The following is a 27,981-nucleotide window of genomic DNA, read 5'->3' as shown; positions in this document are numbered from 1 at the left end:
AACAACTGAACCCATTTCTACATCTGAACCAACAACAACAGCTGAATCAACAACGGTAGTTCAATTAACAACAACTGAACCCACATCTACATCTGAATCAACGACAACAGCTGAATCAACAACGGTAGTTCAATTAACAACAACTGAACCCACATCTACAGCTGAACCAACAACAACAGCTGAATCAACAACAGTAGTTCAACCAACAACAACTGAACCCACATCTACACCTGAATCAACAACAACAGCTGAATCAACAACGGTAGTTCAAACAACAACAACTGAACCCACATCTACAGCTGAACCAACAACAACAGCTGAATCAACAACGGTAGTTCAACCAACAACAACTGAACACACATCTACACCTGAACCAACAACAACAGCTGAATCAACAACGGTAGTTCAACCAACAACAACTGAACACACAACAACAGCTGAATCAACAACGGTGATTCAACCAACAACAACTGAACCCATTTCTACATCTGAACCAACAACAACAGCTGAATCAACAACGGTAGTTCAATTAACAACAACTGAACCCACATCTACATCTGAATCAACGACAACAGCTGAATCAACAACGGTAGTTCAATTAACAACAACTGAACCCACATCTACAGCTGAACCAACAACAACAGCTGAATCAACAACAGTAGTTCAACCAACAACAACTGAACCCACATCTACACCTGAATCAACAACAACAGCTGAATCAACAACGGTAGTTCAAACAACAACAACTGAACCCACATCTACACCTGAATCAACAACAACAGCTGAATCAACAACGGTAGTTCATACAACAACAACTGAACCCACATCTACACCTGAACCAACAACAACAGCTGAATCAACAATGGTAGTTCAACCAACAACAACTGAACCAACATCTACCACTCAGTCAACAACAACTGCACCCACATCTACCACTCAGTCAACAACAACTGCGCCAACATCTACCACTCAGTCAACAACAACTGCACCAACATCTACCACTCAGTCAACAACAACTGCGCCAACATCTACCACTCAGTCAACAACAACTGCGCCAACATCTACCACTCAGTCAACAACAACTGCGCCAACATCTACCACTCAGTCAACAACAACTGCACCCACATCTACCACTCAGTCAACAACAATTGCGCCAACATCTACCACTCAGTCAACAACAACTGCGCCAACATCTACCACTCAATCAACAACAATTGCACCAATATCTACCACTCAGTCAACAACAACTGCGCCAACATCTACCACTCAGTCAACAACAACTGCACCCACATCTACCACTCAGTCAACAACAACTGCACCCACATCTACCACTCAGTCAACAACAATTGCACCAATATCTACCACTCAGTCAACAACAACTGCGCCAACATCTACCACTCAGTCAACAACAATTGCACCAATATCTACCACTCAGTCAACAACAACTGCGCCAACATCTACCACTCAGTCAACAACAACTGCGCCAACATCTACCACTCAGTCAACAACAACTGCACCCACATCTACCACTCAGTCAACAACAACTGCACCTACATCTACCATTCAGTCAACAACAACTGCACCCACATCTACCACTCAGTCAACAACAACTGCACCCACATCTACCACTCAGTCAACAACAATTGCGCCAACATCTACCACTCAGTCAACAACAATTGCGGCAACATCTACCACTCAGTCAACAACAACTGCACCAACATCTACCACTCAGTCAACAACAACTGCACCAACATCCACAGCTCAGTCAACAACAACTGCGCCAACATCTACCACTCAGTCAACAACAACTGCACCCACATCTACCACTCAGTCAACAACAACTGCACCCACATCTACCACTCAGTCAACAACAACTGCGCCAACATCTACCACTCAGTCAACAACAATTGCACCAATATCTACCACTCAGTCAACAACAACTGCGCCAACATCTACCACTCAGTCAACAACAACTGCGCCAACATCTACCACTCAGTCAACAACAACTGCACCCACATCTACCACTCAGTCAACAACAACTGCACCCACATCTACCACTCAGTCAACAACAACTTCACCCACATCTACCACTCAGTCAACAACAACTGCGCCAACATCTACCACTCAGTCAACAACAACTGCACCAACATCTACCACTCAGTCAACAACAACTGCACCCACATCTACCACTCAGTCAACAACAACTGCACCCACAACAACTGCATCCACATCTACCACTCAGTCAACAACAATTGCGCCAACATCTACCACTCAGTCAACAACAACTGCACCAACATCTACCACTCAATCAACAACAAATGCACCAACATCTACCACTCAGTCAACAACAACTGCTCCAACATCCACAGCTCAGTCAACAACAACTGCACCAACATCTACCACTCAGTCAACAACAACTGCACCCACATCTACCACTCAGTCAACAACAAATGCACCAACATCTACCACTCAGTCAACAACAACTGCACCCACATCTACCACTCAGTCAACAACAACTGCACCAACATCTACCACTCAGTCAACAACAACTGCACCCACATCTACCACTCAGTCAACAACAACTGCGCCAACATCTACCACTCAGTCAACAACAACTGCACCCACATCTACCACTCAGTCAACAACAACTGCACCCACATCTACCACTCAGTCAACAACAACTGCACCCACATCTACCACTCAGTCAACAACAACTGCACCAACATCTACCACTCAGTCAACAACAACTGCACCCACATCTACCACTCAGTCAACAACAACTGCACCCACATCTACCACTCAGTCAACAACAACTGCACCAACGTCTACCACTCAGTCAACAACAATTGCGCCAACATCTACCACTCAGTCAACAACAACTGCACCCACATCTACCACTCAGTCAACAACAACTGCACCAACATCTACCACTCAGTCAACAACAACTGCACCAACGTCTACCACTCAGTCAACAACAACTGCACCAACATCTACCACTCAGTCAACAACAACTGCACCCACATCTACCACTCAGTCAACAACAACTGCACCAACGTCTACCACTCAGTCAACAACAATTGCGCCAACATCTACCACTCAGTCAACAACAACTGCACCCACATCTACCACTCAGTCAACAACAACTGCACCAACATCTACCACTCAGTCAACAACAACTGCACCAACGTCTACCACTCAGTCAACAACAACTGCACCAACATCTACCACTCAGTCAACAACAATTGCGCCAACATCTACCACTCAGTCAACAACAACTGCACCCACATCTACCACTCAGTCAACAACAACTGCACCAACATCTACCACTCAGTCAACAACAACTGCACCAACGTCTACCACTCAGTCAACAACAACTGCACCAACATCTACCACTCAGTCAACAACAACTGCACCAACATCCACAGCTCAGTCAACATCTTCATCTACAGATGCTCTTCCCCGAAGTAAGAAAAATTAATTTCATCTGTTTATGCAGTTTTTATTATTCACCACCAAGATTTTCTTATTACAATTGTATTCATCTATGCTGATATGAATCTAATGTGAATTTTATAGATATGACAGCATTTGCTTATGCAACTTTTAAAATGAGATCCTTTGTTGAGCTGAGCGATGATGAGATCATTACATATATTGACAAGGTAAGCTAATATTTTGTCTTTTAACTATTCAGTCTAATTAAAAAAAAAAAACTTTCTGTTGAGTTAATTTTTTTTTATTAAGAGCAAAAATATATCCAGCAAGCAATTACAATCGAAATGTATTGTATTCATGCCATGAAGGAAACAACAATTCTCATAACCCCTTAAAGGGGTGGTTCAGGATTTTGGACATCGGACCTCATTTACAAGTTAGCCTGTGTGTTATTTATCAGTGGAGACAGTTTTCAAAAAATTTCACCCAGTCCTTCCAGTTGCATAGTTCGCCGGTGCTAGGCTAGCGCGAGTCAACGGTAACTGCTAGCCTGCCATTAAAACAGTTTTACCCACTCCACAGTACACCAAAAGCAAATAAATTATAACGCCAGACCATCGATGTAAATGTCTGTTGAGAGAATAATGTTAGAAATCAAACTACTCTTGCATCTCAATGATCGCATAACATTTACAGGAACTAGTTTCTCAGCAGCGGCGGAATTTTACTTGGCTCCGGTTAGTAGTACTGTGCCGAAAGTAAAGACAGAACAGAAGCGGACTACAGTCGGGACGTCTAGATAGCTATATGTAGCTATACATTTTCTGCACTGGCACCACCAGTCTCCCGATGTTCTCTCCCGGTTCTCTACGGCATCTCCAGCTGCTGTTGTCTCTACAGACAGACATTCTTTCTCTTTCTGCCCTTTTAGCATCCATCTCGATTAGTCTGTGTATTCCGGCTCATACATGTAAGTTACGGTTCGTTGAATAACACACATTCCTCGTCTGCATCGTCTCCAAAGTCCGAAACATTGCCATGGCTTTCAAACGTGGCCATAGTCCTATGTCTTGTTGATTTCTTCGTGAAATATACTCTGCTTCTGCTGTAGTGATGAGTGTCAGCGGCAGGTAAATACACTTGTGTGATTGTCATGTGGACCGGCTCTTTCGGTTCCCTAGGTAACTTAATATCACTCCGCCGCTGCTGTAGACTGTGCTAATAAATACAGGGAACAAAGTATAACTATTGCAATGCAATGAAAGGGTAGTTTGATTTTTAACATTATTCTCTCAACAGACATTTACATCGGTAGTCTGGCGTTATAATTTATTTGCTTTTGGTGTACTGTGGAGTGGGTAAAACTGTTTTTAATGGCAGGCTAACAGATACCGTTGACTCACGCTAGCCTAGCACCGGTGAACTATGCAACTGGAAGGACTGGGTGAACATTTTTGAAAACTGTCTCCACTGATAAATAACACACATGCTAACTTGTAAATGAGGTCCGATGTCCAAAATTCTGAACCACCCCTTTAACTCTCTCTTTTAAAGGGGTTATGTAGAATTCAGAAACCCCTTGTTATTAGCGCACTGGTGGCCGTTAAGTGAACTGCACCCAGCAACTTATTGCTCACACTCCTGCACACATAATTTACAAGAGACTGAACGTGATTCAAAACCCCAATATAGTCACAACAAAGTTCTTTTTCGTTCTTTGCTTAGAAGTAAAAAGAAATTGGAAATACATTTGCAGTGATGTACTGTTAACGAATAGCCTTACACTGTTCACGCTGCTGAGAGCTACGTTTAGATGGATATGTAAATACCATATGTGCTGTGAAAAAATTTTGGTTAAGAATGAAAACCCGGTTGGCAAGTAAACCCAACATTTGTTTGACGTCAAGCGCCAACTTTGGACAGATGTCAAATATTGGTTGAAAGTGAAAATTGCGTTGACGTCTAAATCTAATTTTTGTGTGACGTCAATGTCCAATGTTGGGCAGATGTCAAAGTTTGGTTAAAAATTTATTTTGATCTGATGTCAAAACCTAATGTTGTCTTTACATCAAACTCCAACGTTGGGCAGACTTTGCATTATGGTTGGAATAGAAAGAGATCTCTCAAAACCCAAACTTTTTACCAAGCCAGGTTTTTGTTAAATGAAAGATCAACAAACTGTGAAACTTATACCACGGTCAGACAAATGTCAAGATCCACTGTCAGCAGACCTAAAATACGAATTTTTAGAAATCAGCAGAGAAAGTTAACAAACTTTAAATACTCAGTGAAATTGAAATGTTTGACGGTTTAATACTTTAAAGACACTGCTCTAACTGTGTGCTTTAGGATCAGTGTTTCCCAACCCTGTTCCTGGAGGCACACCAGCACTTCACATTTTGGATGTCTCCTTTCTATTTCTGGTCTTGGAGTCTCTATTAAAGAGCAGATGAGTTGGATCAGGTGTGTTTGATTAGGAAGAGTTGGGAAATGTGTAGTGCTGGTGTACCTCCAGGAACAGGGTTGGGAAACACTGATCTAAAGCACACAGTTAGAGCAGTGTCTTTAAAGTTCCCGTTTGATACGGTTCGCTCGTACTGCGTCGTTAGACGCAATGAGAAAACTACCTTTTCTCCAATTACTGAAGATTCTAGAATAAGCTGCATGAACCTATGGTCAGAAAGCCCGCCGAAATGGGCGGGGCTATCCCTCTATATAAACAGGCGGATGAGAATGACGCTCCTCCCCTGCAACTATCGGGTGAGTATAACAGAGCTTATTTCTCTAAAAGAGTAATTTTCCGCCGGCGTTTGTTTCAAAATGCTGCATCTCTGCCGTGCCCGTCCCCACAAGCCACGTTCATTGAACACGGAGGCTCTCACTATGTTAAATGCAATCTTAGCCTTGGCACCCTTGGGCCCTTATTCATGCGCCCTGGGCCAGGGCCCCAAAAACAATTGTCGTTTCGCAGTTCTAAGCATGGCGCGATTGGACTGGGTTCCCATTGCACTTAATTCAAACCTTAACACTAAAACGTACTCCAGACGTGTGCATTTACATTTATCTATTAGGAGGAAGTTAGTATATGTTGAGAAGTCACACTTGATAACAATCTGAACCCATTAAGTCAATGCTTCTCATTTTTTAAATGTTTGAAACCACTTGGCACTTCAAGTGAATTAACTAGAATCAGTAATGAGGAAATTCCTGTGCCCTGTTCGTGCCTTAAGAGTATATATTGAGCGCTCTGCCCCATTCAGGCAGTCAGAGCAGCTCTTTGTGTGCTTTGTTGGCCACACCAAAGGGCATGCGGTTTCAAAGCAAAGACTGTCCCACTGGATAGTGGATATGATTGCGTTGGGCTATGCTTCAATGGGTCTACAGTGCCCCATTGGATTAAAAGTGCACTCCACCAGAGGCATGGCCTCATCCTGGGTATGGTCCCGCGGAGTGTCCATTGGCGACACTTGTGCGGTGGCCGGCTGGTCCTCGCTGTCCACATTGGCCAGATTCTATAACCTGGATGACCCTGGGCTACAAGCACGGCTCCTGTCTGTGTAAGCTGGGCTTCGACCTCTAAGTGAGTTCAACCCACTAGAACACTCCATGAGACTCTGACATGTAGTCTGAGTCCATTGTGTTTGGTCTGTTATACCGTCCTATCTTAGCCTTGGCACCCTTGGGCCCTTATTCATGCACCCTGGGCCAGGGCCCCAGAACAATTGTCATTTCGCAGATCTAAGCACGGCGTGATTGGACTTGGTTCCCATTGCATTTAGCGACGCAGTACGAGTGAACCGTAACGAAAGGGAACTTACTCGCTTCAGTTGAATTAACCTAATTCCCTATCACAGAACGCCCTCTTATATAAATGGATTGCCCCAGCCTTTCTCACCATAGGCTCATGCAGTTTCACGCATGCATCTTCAGTAATCGGAGAAAAAGGATTTTTCCCGTTGCGTCTAGCAACGCAGTACTCGTTCCCGTTATCTCATCGAACCAAGGTTGCGTTAGTAACCGAGTACGTTTTATCAATGCATTTCTCACTTTCCAAACCACCACCAGAATACCTTTGGCAATGTTCTAAACAAATAGAGATTAACTAATACAAAAAGTTGCAGTTTAGTAGGGCTGAACGATTAATCGCAATCTACATGTAATCGCACTTAAGTCGAGATGGCTTATCGTGATTTTAAAATCACAAAGGCTGCCATTTTTTTTTTTTATGCGCAGCTAGTCACTGATGTACGGCTCTGTAAACTCTGCTCCATCTGAAAGCACTATGAGTTTGAGTCACTTGTAACAAAACAACATGCGTCAAACATCTTTCCAAAACATGAGAAGCATTTATGAACCTCGTCCAACAACAGACAACATTTAATAACATGCATTTACTCCAAACTCACTTCATAACGACAGTTGAGCTCCTCCTTCTGTGAGATGATGTGCTTCTTAAACAGAATAAGGCAGTCGTGTATTTATAAGTCATGTTTAATCAAAGCGCTTCAATCTTCTGTTTATTCAGCTACAACGATAGGGATTTCCTGAAATGATGCACATTGTACTGCATATTTATCGTGTTTGCGTGAGAGCGCCCTCTGGCGTTCAGATGGGGCAGTATTTACTACCGATCACCTGCACTCCACTGACAAGCTGCGCATAAGATAATCGCAGCCTTTGACAAATCGCGTTCTATTGCGATTAATCGTGCAGCCCTTGCTTTGAGATTAGTCAAGTTGGGTTCAGGGCATAAACTGCCTGTGGACCAACGAGAAGTCCTGTCCTTCCCATGCTTGAGGAAGTCCTAGCATCCTTATCAGATGGTGTTGGAATTTTTTTGGTGCTAATCTACCAAGATCCAATCGAAATGTAGCAAACCGTTCTCCACTGTGGCAGTACAAGATGGGCCCTGCCATAAAACTGGGATCTGGAATGTGTTGTTCCTAACATGCATATAAATTTGTCAATTTTCATTTCAGTTTGCCAAGACTTTCTCAGCCAACATTAATGGGACCATCAGGATTACTGTGAAGAAACATAGAAAATTGTTGGCCCAAAGGATCTGACATTGAAACTGTTTTGCTGCCAGAACTTATAATAAACAGGTCAAAGAAATAAATTTCCTGCTCATAAATGTTTATTTTTAATGACATTTTTATAGATATATTTTCAGTGTGTAACTCAAATTTTATGTGTTTCTATAACATAATGTGAAATATCAATAAAACCTTTTCTCCAGCTGCCATTTCCCCCCATTCAGTTTCTATGAGTTCCTCCTATACTGTTTCTAGCCACATCAATTTGCATTATTCATTTAATCCTCATCTGACTTTTTAATGTGCTATCGGAAAATCTAAAGCTTATTTATGAGTAATGCGATATATTTTAAATAAATTATAAATATATTTTAAAAACTTTGATTATACTCTGGCCAATACAAATGTTGCTACTTACTGTACTCATTTTAATCTTAATTCTAACCTTAACACTAAAACACTGCAGACGTGTGCATTTACATGTATCTATTAGGAGGAAGTTAGTATATGTTGAGAAGTCACACTTGATAACGATCTGAACCCATCAAGTCAATGCTTCTCATTTTTTAAATGTTTGAAACCACTTGGCACTTCATTTTTCAAATTTCAAGAAACCTAAATAAACAAGCTGTTATGAGAAGATCATTTCAGATAAAATAAGTATCAGTCATTTTCTCCTCACATTTACTAATTCAAAAACTTGCTTTTCAATCTCATCTTAAATAACGAGATGGCGTGTCGGTATACCAAGAATGATTGATGGATCACAACCAAATTTCAGAAACTTCCCCGGCTCAAATTTTTTGATTTGACATAAATCAAATTATAAATATGAAAGCCAAAATATTAAATGCCACAGATGTATATATTTACTGAGTCATTCACTATTTTGTGGAGGGGGTCAAAATGACAGTTTTCACTTCTGTCATTTGATTCTTTTATTTTTTACACAGAGATTGGTAGTTAAATAAGTTGACTTTAGAAATCTTTGTTGCATTATAATTCAACGGTGACAGTTCAAAAATGGGGATACACACTTCTTGTGTTTGACCTCTGGTTAAGTTCACATGGAATGACCCTGATGGGATTTACATGATGTTTCCTCATACTGAAAATATTTGAATAGTCATCCTGACCTGCAACATATTTTAGTCATATGCAAACCTGGTCTGACTTATAAAAACTAGTGGATGCAGTTTCAAAACACATGACTGCCACGTTTCAGTCAGATAAGAAAAAAAAATAAAAAATTATATAGATAGGCGGGCAAACACATTTTTGTCTCAGTGCATGCACTGTTTTAGTTTGGCAGCGCCACCGCTAGCTTAGCTTAGCATAATGAATGGAATCCTTTGTTGCCAGCTAGCATGTCCTGAGTAAAAGTGATCAAAAAGTAGCAGCGCCCAAGTAGCAGTGCTTCGCCTGTGCTTCCCCCTAATATAGTCCCAAGTCAATATCTGCCTAGGAAATCGCCTAGTGTTAATCTGCATCGCTATTTGTACTCGTTGTGAATACGCAGGATTTTTTTGATCACTTTTACTCAGGACATGCTAGCTGGCAACAAAGGATTCCATTCATTATGCTAAGCTAAGCTATCGGCGGCGCTGCCAAACCAAAACAATGCATGAACTGAGACAAAAATGCATTTGCCCACCTATCTAAATGTAGGAAAGACGGTGAATAAGCCCTATTTAAAAAAATGGTGGAGTGTTCCTTTAAGGTTTATTGATTACAGTCTGATTTGTCACAAAGATAATGTTAGCTATAGTCTTCGAAACAAATGTGTTAAAAGCTACATTCTTTTCCAGCAAAAGTGTTTATAAATTTAAAGCTTGTTTCATATTTTCTTTTTGTACAGACAATGTAAATAAAATACTTTGTGAACATCTATATATATATATATATATATATATATATATATATATATATATATATATATATATATATATATATATATATATTGATGAAGACAAACACTTCTAGCAATATTTTAAGAGGGACCAGTGAAATTGTTGGAAGAACAAGTAAGAAAAAAAAAATGTACAGTGAATAAATATATTTTGTTTTATTGAAAACTGTCACGAACTGCTCTGAGACACAAAGGTTGAGGACCCAAATGCAGTTTATTGAAAGGGTAATCCCAAGTCAGAGCACAGTAAATCAGTCCAATCAAACAAACTAATCCTGAGGGTGAGACAGGAACGGGAAAACCAGGACACAGGCAGATATCAAGAACCAGGAACATGGAAAAAAGAGGAAAACGCTCAGAGATGAAGTGTAAACACAACTAACAAGACTTCGCAGGGAATGCACGTGAAAACCAGGCTTATATGGGGAGAGCTAAACAAGGTAAAGACATACAGGTGAATGTGATCATGGCCAAAGCTCTAAAATAAGAACAACTTACATTTATGTAGTACATTTTTCTGTATTTTAAGATTAATATTTAATGAAATATACAGACATTATAGTAAATAAAATAAATGTTTCATTCTTTCTGCTGAAAAACAAAACAAAACAGGTTTTAGATTTCATTTCGTGAGTCAGTTTCCTGAGCCATGAATGCCATATGACTGATCAGATTCAGAACTCTAATTAATTTTTACTCAAATTTATTACTCCTATAACTCCTTACAGCAGTATTTTACAGCAGCTTTATTGGTCAGTTGAATAGTGATTAGTGCTTTTGTTAAAATCACCAACAGATTATGTATGTTTTAATGCATTTGATATTGTTAGTTAGCAACGACCAGGTAAACATGATGTTACATGTCAGATTAAATGACAATAAATTTACAATGATCATGCACATAGACTGATTACCATAACTTTATCATCCTTTGCAATGAAGAAGACTGCAAATAGTCATGGCTGGTCAAAGGTCAGGACTCAGGAGGACTGTTTACCCAAGACTTCAGCTTATCATTAATTACAAAGCTAGTTATTTATTGAAAAATATCCTGAGGGGAACTGTTTGAATGCTTTTTAATAGCTAACTTTGATATTTTAAGTTTTTAATATATATAAATATATATATATATATATATATTAATATTTAAATAAATTAAATATTAATTTTATATATATATTCACATCTCTGCCAAGAACAGGTTGGTTTTGGCCTGTCTAATTAATATTCTCTCTTCTGATTGGCCTGTTGTTTTCTGAGTGACGCACGGCCAGGCCAACCACAGGGTATGCACATGTATGCTGTAGCCTGCTGTGGTGATGCTCACAAGTAAGGTAAATAAAACACCTGTAATGATGGACATTGCTGAGGGAAATGTTATCCGGCCTTATATGTTCGAGGCGGACTCAGACCCCGAATCGGCGACGACAGGAGACAAACAACCACCTCCTTACTTTCGGCGTTACTATTATACATCAATGCTGCACGCAGATTTAACGTTAACGCTAATTTAAACTGTCTGTAAACAAACTCAGACTTTTTTTGGGGTCAAATTCCAAAATATGTACATTAATAGCTAGTTATACACTGATTTTGAAACACTTAACTGTTTTTTAATGCAGTAAGTACTATTGCTTTCCTACTGATACAGTAAGTTGACGTGCATCAATTTCTTTTACATTATGGAAAAAAAAAAAAAAACAGGAAATTTTGACAATATGGTAGCCTACCTTTAAACATCTAATGATACAAATGTAAAATAATAATAATAATAATTTAAGCCGTTCAAATGTTCACTTATATCTTACTAAGATGCGATTATATAGTTTATACTCTTTATTATATAGGAAATGTACCCTGTTTTGTTTTCAGACAGTTTAATATCTTTCAAAACAGTCTAGTTAGTACAAACATTGCTGCCACTCGTCAACGGCAGCTTTCACAAAGAAAAACTTCACAGTAGTGTTTTTTTTACAATGTTCAAAAAGAGGGAAAAAATAGAGAGAGATTGTTAATCTCAGCAGCATTAACAACTAGTTGTTTGCTATTTGAGTATTATAAGGTAATACAATACAAAGTATTATAATATCGTAAATCCTGCAAAGTTTTTTTATATATATATATTTTAATAAAAATAATAATAATAAAAAAAAGAACAGTGTGTTATTGGATTTAAATGCGGATACCCGTTAAAACTTTGAAAAGTATCCATCAATGATTTTGATATCCCTGTAATTCTGGGATTTATAGCCTAGTGCCTGTTTAAATTACTGTTATAATTCTAATTTGGAATATAAAGTGTATTTAAAAAATAATAATTAGGAAAAAAAGATTTCACCTCGTGCTTGGCCAATCAGAGGACACCCATAGCCTGTCAATCACGTTGAAATAAGCCCCGCCTATATATGCTTATCCAATCAGAAGCTAAGCTCCACTCCCACCTTCACGGCGAGCTTGTCAATCTTGTGTAAATAAACCCTCCTACACACGAGACGGACACGTCCACTTTCACGGAGAGATTTCTGCAGTTCTTCATGTAAAATGGTCGCGAATGAGTTTTTCAAGTAAGTTTGCCCTTTAAAATTGCTTTGACAACGCTGTCTTGAGCTAAAAGACATAAACGAGCTGCCTGGTAAAGGAGTTACATTGGTAATGGCCTCTGAAAGCGAGCTTGATGATCCATTCCAGCAAATTCTGCTTCAAATCGGTGGAAAAAGTAACATTCATTTAATAAGCGCGGTGAGCGGACCTGAAGGAGACACCGGCGTTTTACAGGACTTTATCGCTGATATGTTTAGTAACGGGGAGCATGAAGAAATTCACGACTGTCTTGGCAACAGCAACGGCGAAATCAAAATCCAAACAAACGTGTGCACTCCCGACCAATCAGAACAAAGTTCATGTGCTCCTGATGATCGATGCACCAAGAGCAAGAAAGCAGATCCACTCGAGAATAAAAGCGTGAGTTCAAGCAGAAACATCGGCGGCAAGCAGAGAGCCATCAAATGCTCCGTGATCATCTTCATCTTCAGACACGATTATGTGTGTGCTAAGGAGAACGAGGTGTGTTTGAGGGAGATCCTGAAGGACGTGAGAGCGCGCTTAAAGAGGAACGCGCTCCGCCCGGCTCTGCTGGGACTCGTTCACACGGACAGCGATCAATCTGAGAGCAAAGAGTCGGTGGACTTACTGGATCGATCAATGCGATCAGTGTTTATCAATCACCCCCAACAGGCCATATGGACCGGCCGGTACGCCTCAAAGTGCCCGGATGTGTTGCAGGAGATCAGACGGAGCACCTGCCGGGCTGTGAAGTCCTCAATGTCTGCAGGTTAGACGCTCAACCTAGTGCACTGTTTGGCCATCACTTTCCTACGAAGCCCATAAAGGGACATGGTGAAGTATAAAAAAAAAATGTGGTGGAGGAACAATTATTTGTCAGTGCTTTTGCATTCTCTCGAGAAACTTTGCGTTCCCTCGCCAAAACTTTTTCTTTAAACCAAAAACTTTGCATTCCCTCTCCAGACCTTTTGCTTTCCGCCAAAAACTTTTGCTTTAAGCCAAAAACTTTGCGTACCCTCGCTAAATCTTTGCGTTCCCTCTCAAAAACGGTTTCCTTCCGCCGAGAAACTTTGCGTTCGCTCACAAAGAGCTCAAAAGGTTTTGCGAGTGAACGCAAACTTGCTCGGGGGAACGCTCAACTTAGCGAGAGAACGCAAAAGCATTGACTTATTATTTCCACCACAATGTACCTTGTTTCCACCATGGAATAAAATAATTTTAAATATTATTGTGACGTTTTATCTCACAATTATGACTATTTTTTCTCAGAATTGTGAGATATAAACTTGCAATTGAGAGTTATAAAGTCCAATTCTGAGGAAAAAAAACACTGACTTTATATCTGACTTTATATCTCGCAATTCTGACTTTATAACTCGCAATTTATTGATTCATTCAGTAATGAAACAAGTGAAGCCTTTGAGTGAGTCATTGAATCATTCATTCAAGAGATTTGTTCAAAAAGCTGATTCATCCAGTGATGAAACAAGTGAAGCCTTTGAGTGAGTCATTGAATCATTCATTCAAGAGATTTGTTCAAAAAGCTGATTCATCCAGTAATGAAACAAGTGAAGCCTTTGAGTGAGTCATTGAATCATTCATTCAAGAGATTTGTTCAAAAACACTGATTCATCCAGTGATGAAACAAGTGAAGCCTTTGAGTGAGTCATTGAATCATTCATTCAAGAGATTTGTTCAAAAAGCTGATTCATTCAGTAATGAAACAAGTGTAGCCTTTGAGTGAGTCATTGAATCATTCATTCAAGAGATTTATTCAAAAACACTGATTCATCCAGTGATGAAACAAGTGAAGCCTTTGAGTGAGTCATTGAATCATTCATTCTAGAGATTTGTTCAAAAAGCTGATTCATTCAGTAATGAAACAAGTGAAGCGTTTGAGTGAGTCATTGAATCATTCATTCAAGAGATTTGTTCAAAAACACTGATTCATCCAGTGATGAAACAAGTGAAGCCTTTGAGTGAGTCATTGAATCATTCATTCAAGAGATTTGTTCAAAAAGCTGATTCATTCAGTAATGAAACAAGTGAAGCCTTTGAGTGAGTCATTGAATCATTCATTCAAGAGATTTGTTCAAAAACACTGATTCATCCAGTGATGAAACAAGTGAAGCCTTTGAGTGAGTCATTGAATCATTCATTCAAGAGATTTGTTCAAAAACACTGATTCATCCAGTAATGAAACAAGTGAAGCCTTTATGAGTGAGTCATTGAATCATTCATTCAAGAGATTTGTTCAAAAAGCTGATTCATTCAGTAATGAAACAAGTGAAGCCTTTGAGTGAGTCATTGAATCATTCAAGAGATTTGTTCAAAAACACTGATTCATCCAGTGATGAAACAAGTGAAGCCTTTGAGTGAGTCATTGAATCATTCATTCTAGAGATTTGTTCAAAAAGCTGATTCATTCAGTAATGAAACAAGTGAAGCGTTTGAGTGAGTCATTGAATCATTCATTCAAGAGATTTGTTCAAAAACACTGATTCATCCAGTGATGAAACAAGTGAAGCCTTTGAGTGAGTCATTGAATCATTCATTCAAGAGATTTGTTCAAAAAGCTGATTCATTCAGTAATGAAACAAGTGAAGCCTTTGAGTGAGTCATTGAATCATTCATTCAAGAGATTTGTTCAAAAACACTGATTCATCCAGTGATGAAACAAGTGAAGCCTTTGAGTGAGTCATTGAATCATTCATTCAAGAGATTTGTTCAAAAACACTGATTCATCCAGTAATGAAACAAGTGAAGCCTTTATGAGTGAGTCATTGAATCATTCATTCAAGAGATTTGTTCAAAAAGCTGATTCATTCAGTAATGAAACAAGTGAAGCCTTTGAGTGAGTCATTGAATCATTCATTCAAGAGATTTGTTCAAAAACACTGATTCATCCAGTGATGAAACAAGTGAAGCCTTTGAGTGAGTCATTGAATCATTCATTCAAGAGATTTGTTCAAAAACACTGATTCATCCAGTAATGAAACAAGTGAAGCCTTTATGAGTGAGTCATTGAATCATTCATTCAAGAGATTTGTTCAAAAAGCTGATTCATTCAGTAATGAAACAAGTGAAGCCTTTGAGTGAGTCATTGAATCATTCAAGAGATTTGTTCAAAAACACTGATTCATCCAGTGATGAAACAAGTGAAGCCTTTGAGTGAGTCATTGAATCATTCATTCAAGAGATTTGTTCAAAAAGCTGATTCATTCAGTAATGAAACAAGTGAAGCGTTTGAGTGAGTCATTGAATCATTCATTCAAGAGATTTGTTCAAAAACACTGATTCATCCAGTGATGAAACAAGTGAAGCCTTTGAGTGAGTCATTGAATCATTCATTCAAGAGATTTGTTCAAAAAGCTGATTCATTCAGTAATGAAACAAGTGAAGCCTTTGAGTGAGTCATTGAATCATTCATTCTAGAGATTTGTTCAAAAAGCTGATTCATTCAGTAATGAAACAAGTGAAGCCTTTGAGTGAGTCATTGAATCATTCAAGAGATTTGTTCAAAAACACTGATTCATCCAGTGATGAAACAAGTGAAGCCTTTGAGTGAGTCATTGAATCATTCATTCAAGAGATTTGTTCAAAAAGCTGATTCATCCAGTAATGAAACAAGTGAAGCCTTTGAGTGAGTCATTGAATCATTCATTCAAGAGATTTGTTCAAAAACACTGATTCATCCAGTGATGAAACAAGTGAAGCCTTTGAGTGAGTCATTGAATCATTCATTCAAGAGATTTGTTCAAAAACACTGATTCATCCAGTAATGAAACAAGTGAAGCCTTTATGAGTGAGTCATTGAATCATTCATTCAAGAGATTTGTTCAAAAAGCTGATTCATTCAGTAATGAAACAAGTGAAGCCTTTGAGTGAGTCATTGAATCATTCATTCAAGAGATTTGTTCAAAAAGCTGATTCATTCAGTAATGAAACAAGTGAAGCCTTTGAGTGAGTCATTGAATCATTCATTCAAGAGATTTGTTCAAAAACACTGATTCATCCAGTAATGAAACAAGTGAAGCCTTTATGAGTGAGTCATTGACTCAAAAAAAGAAATCTAATTAATTAAATATTTTAAAATAGACAGCAGCAATTAACATGTTGTCAGAACTTCTAGTAAAAAAAATCATAAAAGTTGTGCTCATTTGTGAACAAAATGATCTCGATGAACAAAATGTGTAAGGAACCACAGCTTGGTCATAGAGCTTATTTTCAGCAACAATCCAAAAGCCATTGGAAAATTAAGCCATTGTAGTCTTTTGAGACTAGAAGATCTAGTAAGCTCCCTACCTAGACAGCATTTGGCCATTACACTCTAAAAAATAAAAGTAATGATGCCATAGAAGAACCATTGTGGTTCCCCAAAGAACCCTTCAGTGTACAGCTCTTAAAAAAAAGCATTTATTTTCTTAGTATGAAGAACATTTAAATAATCTAAATAACCTTTTCCACTTTAAAGAAGCGTTCGAGTAACGGAAAGATGTTGAGTGTTTTTGCTCATATGCCTGTTGGGTTTGTTGCCACAACTCCTCTGTTCATGCGTCACATGATTTGGGGAATTATAATGAATGGAGGCCCCAAGAAGAAGGAGAATGCTTCTAATGAGTCCCGTCTCAATGGCTCTTTATGTTGCAGACAGTGGCGCTGGCAGTAAAAGCGGTGTGTTCTGGCCCCTGAAGTGTTTACCAGGAATGTTCAGGAAGCGCCTCAGAGGACAGGCCGACTTCAACACCAACAGTATGACACTCATTCGCATTTGGTTTCAAAAACAGTTGCTTCTCTATTGATTAATTGTGCAATCTTTTCACTCTTGCAGCAAATCCAAACCCAGGCGAAGAAGGAATTCCCTTGCAGACGAAGCCCTCGGCTCAATGACGCCAGACGCGCTTCGCAAATAGACCGAGATGGCTGAAAACCAAGCCTCAAACTACTTGCCTGTGTTCGACTCAGGTCGTTTATTCTTGCACTATAACTTACCAGTCGAGAAATGAAGGCGACAAAAGGCTGCTGCTGCATTATTCATGATGTTTGATATCAGAAGGAAGTCTCACTGCTAGCATATAGAGTAGGAGATTATTAGTGTTAAATCATCTATACACTGTGAATGACTGTAATGTATTAATTGCTGTTATTATAAATGAAAGAAACACTGTAAGTTTTGCACTATTCCCTCATGCGATTCTGAACTAACCAAGGAAATGAATTGTAGCTGTTCAGAAACTATTCCAGTGGTACATAAACCATAATCTTGAATACTTGAAAAATTAAAGTCACCATGAAATCAAAATGGACAGTTTTTGTGTGTTTATTTTTATTGAATATGGCATTTTATTCTAACTGATTTAATTGTGCACGTCATTGTTTTATTTTATTCACGTGCCCTCATTTTCTTTAATCAAAATTACGTACTCTACCTCAGGCGGGGCAACCTGTCAATCACATCAGATCCACCAATAGCAAACCACAACCATCCATCAATCCCTGTGGACTAAATCAAGCCCCGCCCACATTTGTTCTTGTTCCACAAGCATTTCACTCGGATGTTCGGCACAACAGGGAAGAAAAGACTAGCGCAACTTCCCTTTAATGATGACTTTATTTTTTTAAATAGTAATTTTTTTAATCATAATTATGACATAAAAAGTAAAAATTATGACAAAAAGTGAATTGTGACAAAGTCTGAGTACATCATATTTTTACATCATTACATCATTTTTTATCTCAATTATGACAGTACACCATAATGTTGTCTTTTTATATCATAATTATGACTTAGTATCTCATAATTTCAAATTTGTCTAAATTTTTACTTTAATCACATAATTTCAACTTTTTTACCTCATAATGACTAAGTACATCTTATTTAGACTTTTTATCTAATAATTATGACTGAATACATCATAATTATGACTTAGTATCTCAATTTCCAAATATTATCTCATAAAAAATGAGTACATCATAATTTCAACTTTTTATCTCTTAATTATGACTGTATACTCCATAATTTCATCTTTTATATCATCATAATTAATACTTAGTATCGCAAAATTTCAAAGTTATAATAATTTTGACTTTTTAATCTCATAATTATTTTTTTTTTATTTCACAATTGATTTAGTACATCAGAATTTTGACTTTTTATGTCATAAGTTTGACTTTTTATATTACTTAGTATGTCATAATTATGACTTTTTATGTCATAATTAAGATTTAACAACACATAACTTGTTTTTTAATGTGGCAGAAATGGGCTTCCATAGATTCTCGTTAGTTAAAACATATTTAATTTGTTAATCAGAATTATGACAAAAATCTAAATTATGACAAGTTAAGAGACAAAAAGTGGAAATTATGAGATACTAAGTCATAATTATGAGATATTTGAAATTGTAACATAAAAAGTAAAAATTATGAGTCATAAATTTGACTTATATCTCATAATTTCTGATTTTTATCTCATAATTATGACTTAATATCTCATCTCATCATAAAAAATGCTTTTGTAAATCATAATTATGACAAAAATCTAAATTATGACAAGTTATGAGATAAAATGGAGATTATGAGATACTAAGTCTCTTATGAGATACTTATGAGATATTTGAAATTGTAACATAAAGTCAAAATTATGAGTCATAAATTTGACTTATATCTCATAATTTCTGATTTTTTCTCATAATTATGACTTAATATCTCATTATTATGTTTTTTATGTCATAATTTTCACTTTTCTGTAAGAATTTTGACTTTTTATCTTTTTTTTTTAAACTAATGATGTCATATATATATATATATATATATAATCTTTTTTTCAGAATTATGATTAACCAAATTATGATTTCAGAAATGGGCTACAGTTATTATAGATGTAGCAGAAGGACATTTGTTCCATCTTGAGATATTTGAAATTGTAACATAAAAAGTCAAAATTATGAGTGATATATTTGACTTATATCTCATAATTTCTGATTTTTATCTCATAATTATGACTTAATATCTCATCTCATCATAAAAAATGCTTTTGTAAATCATAATTATGACAAAAATCTAAATTATGACAAGTTATGAGATAAAAAAATGGAGATTATGAGATACTAAGTCATAATTATGAGATATTTGAAATTGTAACAAAGTCAAAATTATGAGTCAAAAATTTGACTTATATCTCATAATTTCTGATTTTTCTCATAATTATGACTTAATATCTCATTATTATGTTTTTTATGTCATAATTTTCACTTTTCTGTAAGAATTTTGACTTTTTATCTTGTTTTTTTAAACTAATGATGTCATATATATATATATATATATATATATATATATATATATATATATATATATATATATATATATATATATATAATCTTTTTTTTTCAGAATTATGATTAACCAAATTATGATTTCAGAAGTGGGCTACAGTTATTATAGATGTAGCAGAAGGAAATTTGTTCCATCTTGAGATATTTGAAATTGTAACATAAAAAGTCAAAATTATGAGTGATAAATTTGACTTATATCTTATAATTTCCGATTTTTATCTCATAATTCTGACTTAATATCTCATCTCATCATAAAAAAATACTTTTGTAAATCATAATTATGACAAAAATCTAAAATATGACAAGTTATGAGATACAAAATGGAGATTATGAGATACTAAGTCATAATTATGAGATAATTGAAATTGTAACATAAAAAGTCAAAATTATGAGTGATAAATTTGACTAATATGTCATAATTTCCGATTTTTTCTCATAATTATGACTTAATATCTCATTATTATGACTTTTTATGTCATAATTTTCACTTTTCTGACTTTTTATCTCGTTTTTTTAAACTAATGATGTCATATAACATATGATGTCATCAAAACATTTTTTTTTTTCAGAATTATGATTAACCAAATTATGATTTCAGAAATGGGCTACAGTTGTTATAGATGTAACAGAAGGAAATGTGTCCCATCTTGGACCACAGAGTGGCATGACGAACCACACAGCCTTCACTGAATGGCAGAGAAGAAGAGCCACTGACGGGCTGGCCGCTTCAAAGCCTGTCTGGAAACAATTACTACATGCCTCACACATCCAATACATTCATTTAAAAATAACTGATATTACCCATAAAAGAATAGTTGTATAATATCTGCTTATCACCACCTTCACGTTTTCTGCAGCATGTGATTTTATACTAAATGACAACTCGTATTTTCAGGCGCTATATCCGGCGTTCCGGCGCAGAAGCGCTCATTCAGTCAGATGAGTTTGTGCCGCTGCTGTACTAGCAGTCGATCGCTCGAGCGCTCACAGTTTCATTGACAGTCATATAGACTTTATTCTTCTTAATACTGTTTGTGTGTTTAAATCACTGTGCTGGAGGAGATCCAGTGACCGTCGCAAGCAGACATGATCACTTCAGCCGGTGAGTGAACGCGAGTGCGCGCGAGAGAGAGCGTTTGATTTAGCTGAGTCACACAGCTAACGGCTAACACGCCGCAGCCGCTCGACGAGCTTCACAACTGTATCTGTGTTTAATGCGAATATATTTTCAGTTATAAGTATGCTATATGTACTACTTTAGCGCGTAAAGGTGGCGGTGATAGTGTAAAGGGTTGCTAATGTCATTTCTCGTGGTGCTTTCACTGCTGTGGTTTGTTTACATCGGCAAAATAGCGTGATTTTTGAAAAGTAGATCCGTTATATGTGTCTCAACATTGTTTTGACTAAATAAATAATATCAAAAAGCCATTTATATGTTAGTCTGAGTTAAAACGCATGTCTGAGGTTGTTATTTAGCAGATCTGTCATGTCATTGTTGCTAAACGTTAGCCTTGTAACACGGATAGATGGACTGATATGAAGACAGATGGACATACAGGCTTATATAACTTATATATATATAGTAGTCAACATTTGAAGTGGTGGATCAAAAGTTTTCATCAAAGTAATACTTGCAGTTTGAACAATATATTTATTTAAACACACACACACATATATATATATATATACATATACATATATATATATATATATATATATATATATATATATATATATATATATATACACACACACATACACGCACATAAATAGACAGAGAGCAGGATAAGACTGTACTGTACTGTACTGATGGCTGTTTTGCTGTTTTGTAGCTGGTATCATTTCCCTCCTGGATGAAGATGAGCCACAGCTCAAGGTACAGGATCTGCTCAAACACACACATGCTTATTATATGGATCTGTTTATTAACAATGTTTTGTTCTTCTTTTTAAGGAGTTCGCTCTACACAAACTGAACTCCATCGTCAATGACTTTTGGGCAGAGATCTCTGAGTCCGTGGACAAAATGTAAGTAGCACTGATGATCGTGGCTCATTTTTGAAGGCGTTCACCCAAAAATTGCCATAAATATGAAAAAGATGTACATTGATTTCTGTACTTTCTAACCTGAAAAATATAACCCGTGCGAATTGCATAAATCCAAGAAAAAAAAAATATTGTAATTTTACTGTAAAATAATTGTTTATTGTAATTAATATTATGCTACTAATAATTAAAACTAATTTTGTATTTTAGTTTACGATATTACTACTGCAGTAGTAATATTCCTAATAATATAAATATATAATTATTATTTTAATAATTAAATATATTTTTATTTTACAGTGAAATACTGCTATTGCAATAGCACTATTTATTTATTGACTTAAGTAATTTTAATGAATACAATTATGATGCTAACAATAATTATTAAATGCTTTTTTTACTGTACATACAATAATATTGCAATAGTATTTTCTGTATTGATTTTTTTTTAAATTAAATAATAAAATAGAAAAAAATATTTATAATAATTATTAAAAATAATTAAGTACTTGTTTTTTATTTTATAGTGCAATAACATTATTGCAAAAGTATTTCATTATTGATTAAAATAATTAAATACAATATCCTGAATAACAACAATAATAATAATTTACTATAATTTTAAGGTTCATCACATTTAGAGAGCGCTTTTCTCAATACTCAAAGCACTTTACATATGGATCTCCTCAACCACCACCACCTATATATATTTATTTATTTATTTATTTATTTATTTATTTATTAGGGCTGGGAAATGATTAATCACGATTAATCGCATCCAAAATAAAAGTTTGTGTTCACATAATATTTGTGTGTGTACTGTTCATAATTATTTTGTATATATATAAATACACACGCATGCATGTATATATTTAAGAAATATTTGCTTAAATATACTGTATATATATTATATATAATTTGTATTATAAATAAATATAAATATTTTATATATAAATAACACATTTTTCTTAAATATTTACTTGCATGTGTGTGTATTTATATATATATATATATATATATATATATATATATATATATATATATATATATATATATATAAAAAAATAATAATAATTTCATATTGAATGTTTTTTTAACCCATATTGAATAGGGAAACTCCTCTTTCTTTCTGTACTGTAGTTTGATGAGGTGCTTTCTTTCATGGAACACAAGACTAGATGATAAACAATATCCGAGTTGCTATTTTCTATAATACTGAAAGCATAATGTTTTACAGTAAAGAGCAGCCAGTCTAACTTCTCTTATTATTTAAAATGAAATGGCTGTAAATGAAGACATTAATAAGCTCATGCTGAAGCCTTTCATGCGAGTGTTTTAGATGCTAACGACACGTGTTTTCCTCCGCCAGCGAGGTCCTGTATGAGGACGAGACGTTTCGCAGCAGAGAGTTCGCCGCACTGGTGGCGTCTAAAGTCTTTTACCACCTCGGGGCTTTCGACGAGTCTTTAAACTACGCGCTGGGGGCGGGAGACCTCTTCAACGTCACCGACGACTCCGAATATGTGGAGACCATTATTGGTGAGTGATCGGCTTATCCTGAAGAAATCCTGAAAAAATGTATCGCGGTTTCAAGTTGTCATTCATAAACGATCAAAATAAATGCGAGTGGTATATAATGAGTGTGTATATTCTTTCGCCCATCAGCCAAGTGTATCGATCACTACACCAAACTGCGTGTCGGGAACGCCGAGCTGCCAGAGGACGAGGAGAAGAAAAGCATCGATCCTCGTCTGGAGGGAATCGTCAACAAGATGTTCCAGCGCTGCCTGGGAGATCACAAGTACAAACAGGCCATCGGCATCGCGCTGGAGACCAGACGCCTGGACATCTTTGAGAAGACCGTCCTGGAGTCTGTAAGTTGCTCATCCGCAGAATCTTGCTTCATATCGTAGTGTCGCTGAGTGAAGTGTGCAGTTTATGAGTGCGCAATAAAGTGGAGTATAATCGATATAAGGGAATGCATTGACGTCACACTCCCTCAGCCGGACTGAGTGGCAGAAGAGCTGCTGCATGATGCGATTTAACAGGGGAAACTGTGGAAACGTGAGTAAAACAAACGATTACCAGTTTAAACTAAAAGTTGGACTTGATATACAAGTAATGTTCCTTACAACTTACCAAAGATCCAGTGATCCGTGGATATTGAAACGCAGCAGGAACATGTTTCCTGACATTTATATGAGCCTGATTTCCACGCCGGGGAAATACATACAGCAAATGTGCATGTTGAACGCTTTATATAAATACAATATAGGTCTGAATCCGGCTGATCACTCATATCAGTGTTATATATATCATCATATCGTCCAGCCTTAAAACTTGTATAGTTTCTTGTCAGTGTTTATTTAAAAGCATCCGATTATGCTTAATAAGCCGACACGCTTTCGTCATAAACCGGGTCGACACAGGTCAATTTTTGCCTCTTACTCTGATTTTGCGCGGCATGTAAACGCATCGACCTCTTCTCTGTCGGCTTATTGAAGTGCGCATGTGTGAAACGTAGGGCTGGGTATCGTTCAAAATCTTTCGATCCGGTGCCATTTTTGATACCTCAGTGTCGATACCGGTTCCTAACGATACTTTTTTCGATACCAATTTTATGAAATCCATTTTAACAAGATTACATAACACATTACCTCAGAAAACTTTGGTTTTATTTTTTCAGTTTGACTCATGCTCCTTAGCCAGTGCACAAAGGAACAAAAAATGTTTTATAAAGAGCTCATGCTCACCAAAGCTAATTTTTTTTTTATATAAAAAATACAGTAAAACTTGTAATATTGTGAAATAGGATTACAATTTAAAATCTTATTTGAATATATTTCAAAATGTAATTTATTCCTGTGATGTCAAAGCTGAATTTTCAAAATCATTACTTCAGTGTCACATGATCCTTCAGAAATATGACAACAGTTTGCTGCTTAATATTTTGGAAATTATACATTTTTTTTCATGATTCTTTGATGAATAAAAATGTCAAAAGAACAGCATTTATTAAAAAACTAAATATTTTGTAACATTACACATGTTTTAATGTCACTTTTGATAACTTTAATGCATCCTTACTGAAAAAAATGCGTAAACCGTCATAAACCGGGTCGACACAGGTCAATTTTTGCCTCTTACTCTGATTTTGCGCGGCAAACTTATTTGCAGCTGTATCATACAAATAAATAGTTAAAAAAAATCATACATTGTGATTTCTGGATTTTTTTTTTAGATTATGTCTCTCACAGTGGACATGCACCTACGATGACAATTCAGGGTTTTTCCTACATTGAAAATTTTTTGTCCCGCCAAAGCCTTATTTGATCTGTAATTGGGTTTTGTGAGTGAAGCGGGCTCTACTGACGGAGTGACGGAGAGAACGATCACAGCGCCCCACCCCGCGCGCGCACTCTCCGTCTTCAGTTCTGTCTTTGCTCTCTCCCTCGCATCAAAATCAACTGATCCTAAAGGTCGGAAGACCGAATCCATGTTTCACGTGGTGCATTCGGAGAATATTTTTGCTGAATTAGCGCTGGGTGTGAATTGCAGTCAAAAAAAAGTTGCCTTATCTTCTCTTACAACTTGTGACAAGCATTCCGCACATGCAGCTGACATAACTTTAAATAAACAAACAAACAAACAAAAAAAAAAAGGATTCCCACACAACACGTCCGCTAAAGTCCGATTCACGACCTATGACTCCTTTGAGCCGAGTCATTATAATGAATGGTTAAAGCAATTGGTCTGCCCGTCAGTGTCTGAATCGATGTATAACAAATAATTACTTATACTTATCTAAGAACATACACATCTGAAATGAGAAAGTAAGTGTGCTTACCTCATTTAGCAAGAGTGTTTAGTAAAATTTAGCCTTAATAATCCACAGTATGTATAGGCTTATGGCAATGTGTAGTAAATTACCTATAAAATCATTTAGTTTAAAGTTAGACTGGAGTGAGATGAAACTAGATCAAAGCACAAATCAAGCTGTTGCTAGCTAGCTGCTAATTTTATATGGTAAAAAATGACACTATTACACATCTTAACGCTACGATTTTAATGCTACTTTTTAATTTATATGATTATACTAAAATAATTATCAGGTCTATCAAAAAAAGGATTTTATCTTTCAAAAAAAAATCACAGCTTTTTTTGCAAAGAGGGCAAGAAGGGATGGCAGTGAGAGTGACAGCTAATATCTGTGTCTGATAATTGCATAGTCTATATATAATTTGCGGATCATGTGGGTACTAGGGTACTCTTTGCTGTGTGTGGATGACCATGTCGGTCAGACCAGTTTTGATCCAGGAAAAACCCTGCAATTTCAGACCCCTCCATGATTTCTAAGTGGGAGAACTTGCAAAATAGCAGGGTGTTCAAATACTTATTTTCCTCACTGTATGTTGTGAACTTGTGGATGCGATGTCATAACTTCAACGACTTTACAGCTTTCACCATTTCACCACGTTTTGTTCTCCTACAGACCGACATTGGTGGTTTGCTGGCCTACAGCCTGAAGATCTGCATGTCCCTCATGCAGAACAAGAAGTTTCGTAACGAAGTTCTGCGAGTCCTCGTCAAGCTGTACATGAACCTGGAGAAGCCGGACTTCATCAACGTGTGCCAGGTGACCTGTCCTGAGCGCGCGTCTGCTTTACCCGGCATTCAGAGGCTCCTCTCTAACACATTTCTTTTTCATCACAGTGCCTGATTTTCCTGGACGACCCTCAAGCGGTGAGTGATATTTTGGAGAAGCTGGTGAAGGAGGACAACCTCCTGATGGCCTATCAGATCTGCTTTGACCTGTATGAGAGCGCCAGCCAGCAGTTCCTGTCCTCGGTCATCCAGAACCTGCGGACCGTCGGCACGCCCATCCCCGCTGTGCCCGGATCCACCAACACGGGCACTGTGCCCACACCGGAGAAAGACAGGTGGGCATTTTACCTGTTCCACGTTGGTGTATTCAGTTGCATGAATGAATGAGGCATTTATATAGCGCTTTTCATATGTACTACTGCACACCAGAAGTGCGTTACAATCATGTCCTCCTCAACCACCACCAGTGTCTTCACCAATCAATTCACATTTATTTGTGTAGCGCTTTTCACAATACACATCATTTCAAAGCAGCTTCACAGAAAATGCACGAGTCCACATTACAGTTTACAGTGATCTGCTATCAGAGGTGACTGTCTAAGTTATGTATTTCAGAACTTTACATATACTAAATCACAGTTAGCGTAATTGAAACAATGTAATAATTTAATGCAGAAACAATGAGCTCATTGAGGTAATGAATGCTTGTTTGTTACTTGTGTATTATTGATATATGAGTGAAAATTGATCAGTGTGTTTAGAAAAATCTATATAATGCAAGTGAATGGTTTCAAAACGCACATAGTTATGATGATAGTAATTCATACACGCCCAGTGGATGAATAATGTCTTCTGAAGCAAAATGATGTGTGTGTTAGGAAAGATACTAATATTGTAGGGCTGTAACGATACCCTCATGTCACGATACTGAACTCACGATACGATATTATTGCGATACTCAAAGATAAATGGTAAAAAGTTAACAAAAATGTTTACTGTTGATTTAAATGCTGAATTTGGTGTTACATTGTGTGTGTAAATAGGATTAGTCTTGG

At 36.9% G+C, this 27,981-nt stretch overlaps 2 protein-coding genes across 2 annotated transcripts in view; both read left to right on the top strand.

Moving 5' to 3' along the window:
• The first annotated feature begins 12,819 nt into the window (after nucleotides 1-12,819).
• On the top strand, nucleotides 12,820-18,244 carry LOC308701807 (uncharacterized protein). The gene is made up of 3 exons (XM_081384250.1): nucleotides 12,820-13,711; nucleotides 17,593-17,694; nucleotides 17,774-18,244. Exons 1-3 carry the CDS (start codon nucleotides 13,033-13,035, stop codon nucleotides 17,830-17,832), a joined length of 840 nt encoding a protein of 279 aa, XP_081240376.1. The 5' UTR covers nucleotides 12,820-13,032; the 3' UTR covers nucleotides 17,833-18,244.
• Nucleotides 18,245-20,971: 2,727 nt separating this feature from the next.
• Nucleotides 20,972-27,981, top strand: part of psmd1 (proteasome 26S subunit, non-ATPase 1) — a 41,399-nt gene continuing 34,389 nt past the window's right edge. The window contains exons 1-7 of the mRNA XM_081383838.1: nucleotides 20,972-21,378; nucleotides 22,109-22,152; nucleotides 22,230-22,303; nucleotides 23,691-23,860; nucleotides 23,987-24,195; nucleotides 26,814-26,957; nucleotides 27,035-27,261. Of these exons, the coding sequence (XP_081239964.1) occupies nucleotides 21,363-21,378; nucleotides 22,109-22,152; nucleotides 22,230-22,303; nucleotides 23,691-23,860; nucleotides 23,987-24,195; nucleotides 26,814-26,957; nucleotides 27,035-27,261 (884 nt within the window). The 5' untranslated portion in view covers nucleotides 20,972-21,362. The remainder of the gene's footprint in view (nucleotides 21,379-22,108; nucleotides 22,153-22,229; nucleotides 22,304-23,690; nucleotides 23,861-23,986; nucleotides 24,196-26,813; nucleotides 26,958-27,034; nucleotides 27,262-27,981) is intronic.

Source organism: Scardinius erythrophthalmus (assembly GCF_964197995.2).
Source record: "Scardinius erythrophthalmus genome assembly, chromosome: 14".
NCBI lineage: Eukaryota > Metazoa > Chordata > Actinopteri > Cypriniformes > Leuciscidae > Scardinius > Scardinius erythrophthalmus.
This window is presented reverse-complemented; position numbering and strand designations above follow the sequence as displayed.